At 34.3% G+C, this 14,039-nt stretch overlaps 1 protein-coding gene and 2 pseudogenes across 1 annotated transcript; 1 reads left to right on the top strand and 2 right to left on the bottom strand.

The window, feature by feature from the left end:
- Positions 1-543: 543 nt before the first annotated feature.
- On the bottom strand, positions 544-3,466 carry LOC146906505 (histone-lysine N-methyltransferase, H3 lysine-9 specific SUVH5 pseudogene; annotated as a pseudogene).
- Positions 3,467-4,858: 1,392 nt separating this feature from the next.
- On the top strand, positions 4,859-6,091 carry LOC146906504 (F-box/kelch-repeat protein At3g23880-like). Its single transcript, XM_085728859.1, has one exon. It carries the CDS (start codon positions 4,859-4,861, stop codon positions 6,089-6,091), a length of 1,233 nt encoding a protein of 410 aa, XP_085584985.1.
- A 6,289-nt stretch (positions 6,092-12,380) lies between these two features.
- LOC146906503 (histone-lysine N-methyltransferase, H3 lysine-9 specific SUVH5 pseudogene) lies at positions 12,381-14,006 on the bottom strand (annotated as a pseudogene).
- Positions 14,007-14,039: the final 33 nt, after the last annotated feature.

The raw sequence follows: 14,039 nt of genomic DNA, 5'->3' as shown, positions 1-14,039 counted from the left end.
GTACTTAAATGGATACATTATCTTATGTCATTCTCCCTTAATTTCTTTATCACACTCCTTTTTACTTTCCACACGCACACACACAAAATCCTTTATCCCTGTTAGTTGATTTGTTGAGAATAATATGCTTACCTTTTTTTTAGATTATAAATTTAGTTAGATATAAATTTAATATTGATGTTCAACTTCATCCAAAAAAATTGTATTACTCAAGTAATTACAATGTTGTACCAATCTATTGTTTTTGTTGAATAACATTGCAGTTGCAAGGGAACTAAAAGCTATATAAAGTAATATTTGTCTGCAAGAAAAAGATCATACATGGAGGCTTAATTGCTTCCACATGTATTTTTCCTTCCTCTGCAGCAACTGAAATGGCATGGATTGAATATCACCTATTAGATCTATAATTAAGGAAACAATATCAAAATTCACTCATGACAAGGTAGCATTTAATAAAGTAGAGAAGAATATAATTTTCTGAGCAAAATAGAATGAGAGGGCAGAAGTAAAAATGAATCACCTTTTCTGAAATAAATTTCATCAATACAGTCGACGGATGCATTCAGAAGCTCCACAATAACACGCTTTCGTCTTTACATTTCTATATGAATCAATCACTTGATCGATCTTGTAAAGTCAGCTCATTCATGCTCGGAATGTTCTCGGCTGCATATAGCATGATGTGTGGAATCCTCAGATCATCATCGTCGTAAAGAACATTTCGAGCAAACAAATGGGGAGAACAACTATGGTTGATAATCCTAGCCACGTTACCATACTTAGCAACATCAATGGTAAACCTATTGTTGTAGAAGTGACTCAAAATTGGAGTTTGGAGTGCAAAAACATGTTTGCTGGAAGACCCAAAATCGGCGCCCGATTTGTGGAGTTCGGGGCTCGATTTTGGCTGCCTTTGGGAGGCTTCCTGTTATGGAAAAATCGGCGCCCGATTTGGTAAAATCGGGGCCCGATTTTGTGTGCAGTATTTTTCAGAAACGTATTTTTATGGGCCAGATTTGTTCCAATTTTATGGGAGTTACTTTTACTATAAATATAGGCATTGTATCAGTGTAAACCTTGAGATAGAGGGGGCTGAAACAAGGGTTTAGAAAGGCAACAACAAATCTAGCGTTTGTATAGAGTTTGTCTCTTTGGAACAAACACTAAGGTTTGAGCGTTGATTCACCTTGGGAAACACTATTAGGATTGAGTCTCTTGGTTACGGGAAGAGGCTGGGACTTTGGGTAGAATTAGGAGGGAGACTTATTCTTGTAACCCATTGATATCTCTTTTGTAACGTTAGTCATCATATAGTGAAACGGAGGGCTGCTCTCTCCCCCGGACTAGATCAATTTGGACCGAACTGGGTCAACAAATTCTTTTGTGTTCTCTCTTCTTTTCTCTCTCATTGTTTTCTACTTTTGGTTTGTGTTTATAATTGTTCCATACACTTTGATTTTGGTTGCTTAATTATTCCTTGCTCCACACATCAAGTTTGTTCTTGGTGTGATTTTTCATCGAATTCACAACACCTACCACTATCACATCGATCATCAATGGCCTCTTTACCACATGAAGCTTCCAAGGGTGATATGAACTCATCTCCTTACTATCAACCATATATGAATCCTCTTCCCACGAACTATAGACCTTGTGAATATAATTGCCAATATTAAATAAATACGCATCATTATCAACTATTTTCAAATCTTCCTCATCTTCAATAATCTCACCTAAATACTCACAAATAAAATGTCCAGAAGGAATTGCATTCTCTGATCTCACACCCCATCCTTTCTCCTAAGTCTTGAAAATTTGAAGCTTAAATTTAATCTCATTTTTCTTTACTCTAGGAATTTTCCCTCCACTCCTAAGAGCACAGGCAAATTTCATTGAATCAGAACATTGATCATCACATTTACGCCCAACAGAGGAATCTTTGAAAAGCCATTCAGGATAAATGTTACGAGTAATGTATTGAAAAAACTGAAGCTTGCCAGAATCTATTCGATTAACCACACATATCGGATCAGCTTCTTTTCCATTGGAAATATCTTTAACAAAATATTAACATTTATTTGTTTCAAATTTTTTCTCATGCCAAGCAACCTCTTTCTGATCAGGCAATCTAACCAAACAAGATTTAAAATCTAATTTCCCAATTTTTTTTCCAAATAGATTCAACTTTATAAGGACCATAGTAACAATACACCTCACCTCCACCACGTGCACCACCACGTTCTTTGAATTAAACTTTATAATAACTCTAATAGGATTCTTAACAGCAAAACTATTCATCAGAGCAAGATTCCCTTTATCACATTTTCCAGAATTAATGACATTACCTCCTTTCCCTATATAAACGAACACTTTTGTATCATCCATATCATCAAAATGACAAGAAACAACGCTAGTTGCAACCAAATTCCCATCCTTTATCATGTGATCAATGAGACTTAAATTCTGACGATGAAGACCAACAACATTGAGTTCTTGCCAATAATGAAACTTGTCACCCACTTCAATTCCAGGGACTTTTCCAATAATTTTTTTTCCATCGTGAATGAACCTGCCTTTTTGTTTTAGAACCCCTGACACTTTGATAGGAAGCGCGTCGCCAGTAAATTCGTTACCGAGTTTTCCACAAAGAGCACGGAAGTTACCTAATGTTGTGTATACTTTCTTTTGTCTTGAGTGATCAGAAGTCAAAGACAGCGCGTTTTTGTCATTGATTCTTTCTTTCCTCTGATTCTCTAAGATCTTTTTGTTAGCTGAAGGTTCATATGCATAACAACGTTTTAACAGTGATTTAGTGATTGGTATGGTGGGTTTCTTGATTGCAAGGTGTATATGGGTGGGTGATTAATTAACAGTTAAATTTTCATCTTGAAGATAAGAAATGAAACTGTTGAAGTAGAAAGTGTTTAGAAGTGTGTTTCCAAGGGTGGTTTTATTTATCGACACCAGTTATACTAACTAATTGTGTAACTAACTATAATTCTCTAACAAAAATCTAACAGATTGTAACTACCTTAACTAACTCTAGTTATATAATAACTCTAGTTATATAAACACAGTTTAATAATAAAACTCTGCAATGCAACAATGTTATAGCTGCTATTTCGTAATATTTTGCACTAAATATTACCTTAGTATTCAGTTCAGAATATATTTGCCTGGTTTCAATCAATAACATTGCAATTTTATTTGTTCTTATTTTGTGTATAACATTTGCCGCTATTGGAGTAACTTGCGTTTCTGAATTGAATCTAGAGATATAACATTTAGCGCTATTCCAACTGAATGATCCATTATTAGTTAAGAATGACACATGTGAAATGAAGTGCTTCCCAAACTAAGGTTGAAAACATTGGTTTCTGCCAAATCCATTTCCAGTTACACTATGTAGCTGATTGCACAGAGAAGAAACATGAATTCGAGTGAATCTAATCGATGATGCCATGCCTAGTGTTGTAGGGCCGCTATAGCCGACATTTCAAAATATTATTGTTGTAGCATTTCAAGAAAAAGCTACAAGAACAAGTACTCAGATTCAGGACCAAATGTAATATCAAAACCAACCGACACCCTCAAAGCGCCAGAAATGGGAATAGAAAATATAGAAAAATGAAGCAACAAATATCAGTTGCTCTTATAGACATAAGCATCTTATTGTTCTTGAACAAATCTAACAAAGTCAACCATGACTCAAATTAGGTCCTAATTATTCAGAAAGTCATAAATTAAATGCACTTAAGGACAATATCTCATTTCATCACACGAAGCAGAACTCGGAGACGGTAATGACCAACTAGGATAGAGCTAGTGTAGTGTGAAATGAAAAAAGTGGAAGTCCCACATTTGAAAAATCACACACATAAGTAATGTGTTTTTTTTTTGGTGGTGGCCGAGGTTTGAATCCCGGACCTTGCATATTTTATGCATTGTCCATACCAACTGAGCTAAGCTCACGAGGACACACATAAGTAATGTTTATATAGCGGAGGGTGCGCTTTTAATTGTTATGTACATAGTTATGTGAATGAAGTAAACACTAGTGATTTATATATATATATATATATATATATATAAAATTGGCAAAGCTTAAATTAAATTAATTTGTCAATTTTTAATTTTAACCTTTCCAATATTAAATAATTAATTTATTCATTATTAGAAAATGTTTTCATTTTGCTAAAATATTTTGGAACGTAATATGAAATATTTTGTTGCACAATCGAAAATATTTTGCTTTGCAATCTAATATATTTTGCTACTTGATTTGAAATATTTTGTTACTCAATATTGAATTAATATCTTTTCCTTTAAAAAAATTAATATATTTTAGTAATACTATATATTAATTAATGCAATATATAAGATTTAAAGCTAACAAGCAATAATCCAATATATAATACTAATAAATGAATAAATAACCATTAAAAATAGTTTTCTGTGATGTAAAAGTTCATTTTTTTTAAATTATTTTTATGTTTCTGAGAACAGTTTAACATGACCTTCAGAAAAAACATGTACTACTAGTTAGTAAAAATAGTGTTGAAAATACCGAGATTTTTTTTTATGTTAAAAAAATCTTGGTATTTTGAACAATGTTTTTCCTTTAACACAAGGATACAATCGGCATATATATATATATATGGGATTTGCTAGAACACACACACACACACACACACACACACACACATATATATATATATATATATATATATATACATATATATATATATATATATATATCAACAACAACAAAAGCTAGATTCTTTCAAAAAAAATAAAAAAATAAAAGCTAGATAGGGTTTCGAAAGGTTTCACTTTCGACAAACGCATAGTTCTGATGAATATCCCTTCTTTGCACCAAGTGGCGGTTCTGCCAGTAATCCTCCCTGATGAACTTATTGTGGAAGTCCTATCGTTCCTTGAAGTGAAATATCTGATGCGGATGAAGTGCGTCTGCAGGTCCTGGAAAACCTTATTCTCTGATCGTGTCTTCCAGAAAATGCACCTTAAGAAGCAATCTACGCGAATGACTCACCTTGCAATTCTCACATACAAGTCTGAAGGTTCCGATGATTGTAGGGCAGTACCGACCTCTCGTTTGCTGGAAACTACTTCGAATTCCATAACCCTTCCCGACGATGATCCTTACCACCGACTCAATTTCAAGGACGACGGTGGGATTGTTGGTTCATGCAATGGATTGGTCTGCTTGCAAAGTTGTTCTTTCGCTGCTGGGTATACCAACCACTCCTTCTGTTTCTGGAACCCCGCCACAAGGACAAAATCTGAAACATTAGTCTCTTTAAGCTGTTGTCACAAAGACTATGATGTTGGTAAGTTTGCATTTGGTTATGATAATTCAACCAACACTTACAAGGTGGTGTGGTTATGTTGGAAAAGGGATGGCGACCTTATTACAACTGTGGTAAGAGTTTTTACTTTGGGTGATAATGTTTGGAGAGATATTGATTGTTTTCCTGTGGTATGCGTGGATCATCACTTGTGTTTTTTTGCCAAGGATGGAGTTTATTTGAACAATAGTATTAATTGGTTTGCCCGTCAACGATATTATTGTCATTTGAAGAATCTTACAATTGAACAATTTGTGATAATCTCGCTTGATTTGGGGACAGAAACATATAGACAATCGATGCTACCTCGATGTTGTGATGAAGACTTATATTGTTCTCAAATTTCTTGTCCAACTCTTTCTGTGTTGATGGATTGTCTTTGTTTTTCTTATGATTTCAAGGGAACCCATTTTGTCATGTGGAAAATGAAGGAGTTTGGAGTTGAAGAGTCTTGGGTTCAATTCCATAAAATTAGTTATTCAAATCTTCAAATGCACTATAAACTTTGTGGGTTGGAGACTCATTTTAATCGTGAATTGATTGTATGTCCATTGTGTGTTTCTGAGAACGGTGATAGTGTGATATTTGCAATCAATCGTAGAGACCAAGTAATTGTCTATAATTGGAGATATAATAGAGTAAAGAGAATTAAAAGTAACAAAAAAATCCGTTGGTCCAATGCCAAGGGATATGTTGAAAGCTTGGTGTCGACTTCCTGAAAGTAAGTTTTTGTTCGATGATTATCTATTTTGGTTTACAATAAACTGTGTGATCATTATCATATTATAGTTTCCCCGATATATATCTTGATTCTTGAACATATAGATGCTTGCTCTGTTTTTGTTCATACTCATTTGGCTCTCAAGTTTATTCGCTTTGTATTTGGGTTTAAATATTGGTAACAGTGAACTTTGGTTATTAGCTTACGAATTCTTTCAATTTTATTTACTGTTTTAATTTTGAGCTTTTAAGTGTATGTATACACTGCAAAATCAGACATTCAAGTAATTTTTGTTTTATAATTCAGAAAATCAAGTTTGAATACATTATTGTTTGATTTTAACCAAACGAATGGAAAAGCCCAACTGCATGGAATCCAAACATGCTACATTAACCTAGTTTACTGCTTGATCTAATGGATATTTAGCCATGTCATATAATGTGTGATACCTGTTTAAAAATACTACCTGTAAATAATGATCATGGTTTTATAGCAATTTAATCAACTTTGTTACTTTTGGACCAAGCAGGATCACCATAAGCAAAGTCATTGATCATGCTCATACAAAGAGGTCCTCATCAACCGTTAATGCTACCATGTTTTGATCAAAGAACTGAAGCAGGCTGCTTATTTTCCGTTTTTATTTTGATTGACAGATAATATCATATTATTATGATGTTTAAGGCATGCATGTTTCTTCGTACATTCATAGGTTGTTTCCTACTTTACTATAGTTGATTATTGAAATCAATTTTCAGGTGAAAACCTGGGAACCACCCTAGGCACCTACATTAAACGTCATCACAGCCAACCGCTAGGCTGTAACAATTCGATTTTAATTGTTGTCTTGAACAAATTTGATATGAATAAGTGTCGTTTGAATTCTATCCGTTGATTTGGCTTTTACCGCTACAATTATATAATTACGTATTAATATTTCTTGAACAAATTTGATATGAATAAGTGTCGTTTGAAACAACGATCAGCATAACTAACATCAAAAGATAATAACGGCTCTTGTTCAATTACTTAATTTCTTAAGGCTATGTTTGCGGGTTTGGAGGGAAGGGGAATAAACGGCTTTTGTAGAGAAAAAAAAAAGAAAAATTTCTCACATTTTTTGGGTAGTGGTACAAGAAACCTTCCTCTCGATTAGGTGTTAGGTAAAATCCCCAAGAAAAATGTATTTTTGTAGGGATTTGTGTCAGTTGTTGACAGTGAGAGTTAATAACAGCGAAAACCTCAAGATTATTTAATTTCTTTTTGTTCCATAACATTTAATAAAACAATGTTTTTTGTGCAATTTGAGAATCACTATTCAGATTATCAATTCTGTGTTTTTCTGTCTTTCTTTGTTGTTATGCTCTTGTGTTACGATTTGGGATAATTTCCTCCTTTAGAGTAGGAATGAACACAAGAAAATATAGACAGAAGGGAAGAATTTAACAAAGAGAGAATTGGACTAATTTTTCAATATCATTCAATGATTAAGACTTAACATTATATAGCTGAGTTAGTTTCCTACAATCCTGGATCACACACCAGGTGTACTGTGATTAAATAACAAAAAGATGCTAACAGAAAGATATGCAGAATTAAAGAGATTTGAATGTGCCTATGCCAGCATGCAGCTTCTAGAATAAGTGATAGTCACCCCTCCGATATCGATCCTTTCTCTCTCGGGTTGACCTTCTCAAAACTGGTATAGTTGACCCAATTGTTGTATTGGACTTGTCAGCATGGTCCAGCATTGTATCATTGCCATCCTCTTCAGAGACAACTTTGTCCTCAAAGTTGAAACTAGGATAAGTCTCGCGAAAATCACCTGCATTTTCGCACGTTGTCTGTGTCACGTATGTTGTAAAATTAGGCATAAAACTGTCCAAAATAAAGAAATTAAAGAGAAATATAATAACAAATAAAGATGACTAATAATAACAAAGTAAAATAGAGAGCAAGAAACTTATCGAATTTGGTTGCCGACAAAAGTCCATCAAAATCTTCACAAATTAAATCAGAGAAAACCTAGTAAACAGATATATAACCTGAGGCGTGACAAAGTCACTGTCCTTAGGGATTTATCCACCTCATAAGCACATATCCTCCCAGGATACAACAGGTTCTTCTCTGATATGAATCATATCAGAGGTGACAGAACAGCTCGAATCTGTTAAACACTGAAATGATGTAACACAAAAACTCAGTGGTATGGTATTTTTTTTATAGCGTACAAAATTGGTTTTGATTCAATATTGATGAAAGCAAGTGAAAAAGTTTTGGTTTTTTCTTCTGTACGTTTTTCATTTAAGAAAACACATTGTACTTTTGTAAACTAAGAAAGAACCCTAAATAAAACTAGGACACGTCTCGCGAAAATAACCTGCATTTTCCCACGTGTTGTCGGTGTCAGGTAACCCCTCCCATTGGACCAAAACTTGATGCTGAGTTCCTTTCTGCAATACTCTCGAGCCCAGCGCGCGTAGAGGTTTCAAGTCCAGGCGGGTGCCAGCAATTTCTGGTGCCAAAGGAATGATCTGTGCAATACAGGATGAATCTTAGCATGAAAGCGCTTGAGTTTTGAGATGTGAAATACAGGATGAATCTTAGCATCTGCTCTAAGTCGGAGCTCATATGCAACCTTTCCTATGGCGCGTACAATTTGGAAAGGTCCAAAATAGATTTCAATAAAGCAAAGGTAAAGTTAATATTAACTTTTTCAATAAAAAATGCAAAGGTAAAATTGAGATAAAAAAGTGATAAGATATAAACTTTAAGATATAAACTACTTGAATTAGCTTATTAAAAAGCGATACGAGCTCATAAAAATAAGTTATAAGTTCGTGAGAGGATGACAAGTACAAAACAATTTTTTAACCAAACTGAATGATCCATTATTAATTAAGAAACACACATATGTGAAATGAAGTGCTTCCCAAACTAAGGTGGAAATATCGGTTCCTGTCAAATCCATTTCCAGTTACACTCAGGAGCTGCAAAAGGTATAGTAGAATGAATAAGTCACTTGGGAAGCTGATTGCACAAAGAAAAATTCGAGTGATTCCAATTGATTGTTGTCAGGCGCAGTAGTGATTTGTTTATGTTCCTCTATTCAATAGTTTTGCTATAGAACCACTATAGCCGCTATTTAACAAAACTTAGGCGTACTATTTTTATTGATGCTTAGCATCACCAGTTATTCGTCTTTGGTATCGTACTCTATGGGTTCTTGTTTTGTGTGTATCCTGTAAGCACTGTTGGGGTTTGTTTTCAGGATTGGAGCCATTTTAGCACCTGTGAATGTTCTTGATTACTTTGTACTCCGCCTACAAAACTTCTTCCTTCAAGCGCAAGTACAGATACAATTTGTAATCTGTGCGTGTTTCAGGACCTGAGCTACATGAGAGGCGACATTATGTTTTCTCCTTTCAAGATTATCATTTTCCATATGACGCTTGGCGATTGCAGACGAGTGTCTTGATTCTTAGTAACTGATTGTATGTGCTTCTTGTTATGGACACATTGCGATAACATTTTTTATCGGCTGGAAGAACATAATCTGTTTATTGTCTTGGATAAAATTTTGATACTATATGTTATTTACTTGAACATAATCTGAATCTGTGAAGCGTCAACGACTCCCATTCCAATTCAGATTCCTCTTCTTCATCTGATATAGGTAAAAGCTCTACTCTGGCTGAACATGCCAAAGTAGTGAAAAATTTGCCAACTAGCATGTAGATGGCATCAACTCCACCACTGCCACCATATGCACGGTTTTGCAAGAATTTCACCGCCTCCAGCAACTTAATAGTTGAAACTTTATTTACCGTTTTACAATTTGCAGGAAGCCCATGTAGCGATATGAACCACGTGTCTTCCGTCTTACCGGCTAATCCTGGTGATCTATTGAGTACTGTTCCAGTTGAATTGAAACAACTGGCACATGCTCTTGTACCTCTACAGGTTGCAATCGTTGTTGATCCACCTACCTACTTCTCCAAACACAATTATTGGGATGAAAAAGAACAAATGGTGTTCTGTTTGAATTGAGAGAATCTGAAATATTCATTAAAACACACAACCTTGAGTGTGTTTGGATAGAGGATTTGAAAATTCAAGGGAATTTGAAATTCTAAGGAATTCAAATGCTTCCATTGAATTCCTTTCATTTTCAAAATTTATTGTTTGGGTAAGGTTGTGCAAGAATTTCCATTCTACTAAAAATACAGGACAAACAAGAAACTTAAAATCAGTTTCAAGTGAACCACTGAAAATATGTAATTGAAATATATATACATACTATTTATCAAGCTACAATGAATCATGAACCATTTTTGTCATCATAATGTTAACGAATTATACCATTAAAAAGGAATTTACTATAATCAATACAATGAAGCAAATCCATCATCGTTACCATCCTTGTTGGAAGAAGGACAGCTTAAATCTTTGTCCTCCATCAAAGGTTTGCTAGAACCACGATTCTTCTCGGTTTCTAATGTTATACAATAATATAATATGTAACTCTTCATAGTTAAGTGAAACTAAAAGCTCATCTAACAGCAATACAACGCACTCAATGTTAAAATGCATAATTTACATAACAAAGTTTTACTTTTCTGCGAACTGATTGTTAGTAACTGATTGTCTGCTTCTTGCTATGAACACATTGCGATAACATTTTTTATCAGCTGGAAGAACATAATCTGTTTATTGTCTTGGAGAAAATTGTGATACTATAAGTTATTGGCATGTGTTAGCTCTTTTGAACTTTTATCTATGTTTTTGAATCAGGATTGGATTTATTTATATATGGACCACCTTTCTCAATGACCATCTTTGAGTATATTGTAGTTATTTTGATTTTTGTTTGTACAAGAATAAGCTACAACAAAAGTCCAAAGATAGCAGTACAAGTATTCAGATAAAACCAGAACCAGGTAAATGGTTTACCAAATACAAGAGGAACCAAGTAAATGGCCTCATTTTGCTTTAGGTTGTGAGATAATTTTCCATTCAGCTTGGAAGTGAAATGAGTTAGGTCTGTGACTACTTTATTTATGACAGGGTAGTAATTCAACAAGAGTATAAGTGAAAGATATCCAAGATACAACAAAATTCCCAAGATAGCCGTACAAGTACTCAGATACAGGACCAAATGAAATAGCAAAATGCAATAAAAGAAGGATAAAGACAGAAACAACCAACGCCTGCAGAAAACCGAAAACTCCAACAAATCCTAAAGACAAAACCAAACAACACCCTCAAAGTGCCAGAAACGGGAATAGAAGATTTAGAAAAATGAAGGAACAAATGTCAGTTACTCTTACCGACATAGACATCATATTGGTCAACCATGAGTCAAATAAGGTCCTAATTATTCAGAAATCTCCATATCCCATTTCATTACATTTTCATGTTCAAATTTGCATAGTGTATGATACCTATCACAAGTGGTACTAATGGCCATTTTACAACCGTTCATGAACACTAATTCCCATGACCAATATTGATTTAAATACTGAATGAACTCATGCATAATATTCATATAACAATCAGTTAATACAATGTTCTCATTCTAGTGCATAATTCATCCATTTATCATTATTCGACCTCATTAATTGAGAGTTTTTTTACAATCTGTATTTTCTTCTGCAAATTCTTTGTAAATTTCCTCTCTTGTGCTCCCTCATTCAGCTTTTCATCTCATAGTAACATTGCATACATAACATAACTACATTTATAGATGCTCAACACATAACATTTAGATTGTTGACAAAAAGGAAACACGCCTAGCCCTATTTTAAGATCAACAGATATCAGTATTGATCTAAATGAAGCATGGGGCAATGAGAAATACAATAATTCATCAGTACGGATATACACTGAAAATCATATATTAGCAAAAATCTAAACCAGACATGTTCAACTTCATCCAAAAAAATGTATTACTCAAGTAATTACACTGTTGTACCAATCTATTGTTTCTGTTGAATAACATTGCAGTCGCAAGGGAACTAAAAACTATATAAAGTAATATTTGTCTGCAAGAAAAAGATCATACATGGTGGATTAATTGGTTCCACATGTATTTTGCATTCCTCTACAGCAACTAAAACGGGGCATGGCTTGAATATCACCTATTAGATTTATAATTAAGAAAACAATATCAAAATTCGTTCTTGACAAGGTAGCATTTAATAAAGCAGAGAAGAATATGAATTTATGAGCAAAATAGAATGAGAGGGCCAAAGTAAAAATGAATTACCTTTACTGAAAAAATCTCATCAATACAGTCGACGGATGCATTCAGAAGCTCCACAATAACATGCTTTCGTCTTTAAATTTCCATTTGAATCAATCACTTGATCGATCTTGTAATTGTAATTCAAAGTCAGCTCATTCATGCTCGGAATGTTCTCAGCTGCATATAGCATGATGTGTGGAATCCTCAGATCATCATCATCGTAAAGAACATTTCGAGCAAACAAATTGGGAGAACAACTATGGTTGATAAACCTTGCCACGTTACCATACTTAGCAGCATCAATCGTAAACCTACCACTATCACATCGATCATCAATGGCCTCTTTACCACTTGAAGCTTCTAAGGGTTGATATGAACTCATCTCCTTACTATCAACCATATATGAATCCTCTTCCCACGAACTATAGACCTTGTGAATATAATTTCCAATATTAAATAAATACTCATCATTATCAACTATTTTCAAAGCTTCCTCATCTTCAATAATCTCACCTAAATACTCACAAATAAAATGTCCAGAAGGAATTGCATTCTCTGATCTCACACCCCATCCTTTCGCCTTAGTCTTGAAAATTTGAAGATTAAATTTAATCTCATTTTTCTGTACTCTAGTAATTTTCCCTCCACTCTTAAGAGCACAGGAACATTTCATTGAATCAGAATAATGATCAACACATTTACGCCCAACAGAGGAATCATTGAAAAGCCATTCAGGATAAATGTTACGAGTAATGTATTGAAAAAATGGAACCTTGCCAGAATCTATACGATTAACCACACATATAGGAACAGCTTCTTTTCCATTGGAAATATCTTTAACAAAAAATTTCTGATCAGGCAATCTAACCAAACAAAATTTAAAATCTAATTTCCCTTTTTTTTCCCAAATAGATTCAACTTTATAAAGACCATAGTAACAATACACCTCACCTCCACCACGTGCACCACCACCGTTCTTTGAATTAAACTTTATAATAACTCTAATAGGATTCTTAACAGCAAAACTATTCATCAGAGCAAGATTCCCTTTATCACATTCTCCAGAATTAATGACATTACCTCCTTCCCCTGTATAAACGAACACTTTTGTATCATCCATATCATCAAAATGACAAGAAACAATGCTTGTTGCAATTAAATTATCATCCTTTATCACGTAATCAATGAGACTTAGATTCTGACGATGAAGACCAACAACATTGAGTTCTTGCCAATACTGAAACTTGTCACCTACTTCAATTCCAGGGACATTTCCAATAATTTTTTTCCCATCGTGAGTGAATTTTCCTCTGTTTTTTAGAATCCGTGACACTTCGATAGGAAGCGCGTCGGCGGTAAGTTCCTTACCGAGTTTTCCACAGAGAGCACGGAAGTTACCTAATGTTGTTTTTACTTTCTTTCTTCTCGAGTCATCGGAAGTCAAAGACGACTTGTTACCTGAAGTTGCATCTTCACAACGACGTTTTAAATGCAGTTTCTTGATTGGTGTTTCCTTGGTTTCAGTGTTTCTTTGAACCTTTGACAATACTCTCCTTGTGCTGACATTCTTGAACAGCAATGCTCTATCTGTAGAGTTCCTGTTGGAGACTTGAAATGGTTTGTGGTGATGGTTCGTAGTGGAAGATGAGGGCTTCGTCTTAGTCATTTAGTGATTGGTATGGTGGGTTTCTTGATTGTG

Source organism: Medicago sativa, chromosome 7, assembly GCF_051527215.1.
Source record: "Medicago sativa cultivar Bolivia chromosome 7, Bolivia_mono, whole genome shotgun sequence".
Taxonomy (NCBI): Eukaryota; Viridiplantae; Streptophyta; class Magnoliopsida; order Fabales; family Fabaceae; genus Medicago; species Medicago sativa.
The sequence above is the reverse complement of the archived record's forward strand: the minus strand, read 5'-3'. Positions and strand labels throughout refer to the sequence as shown.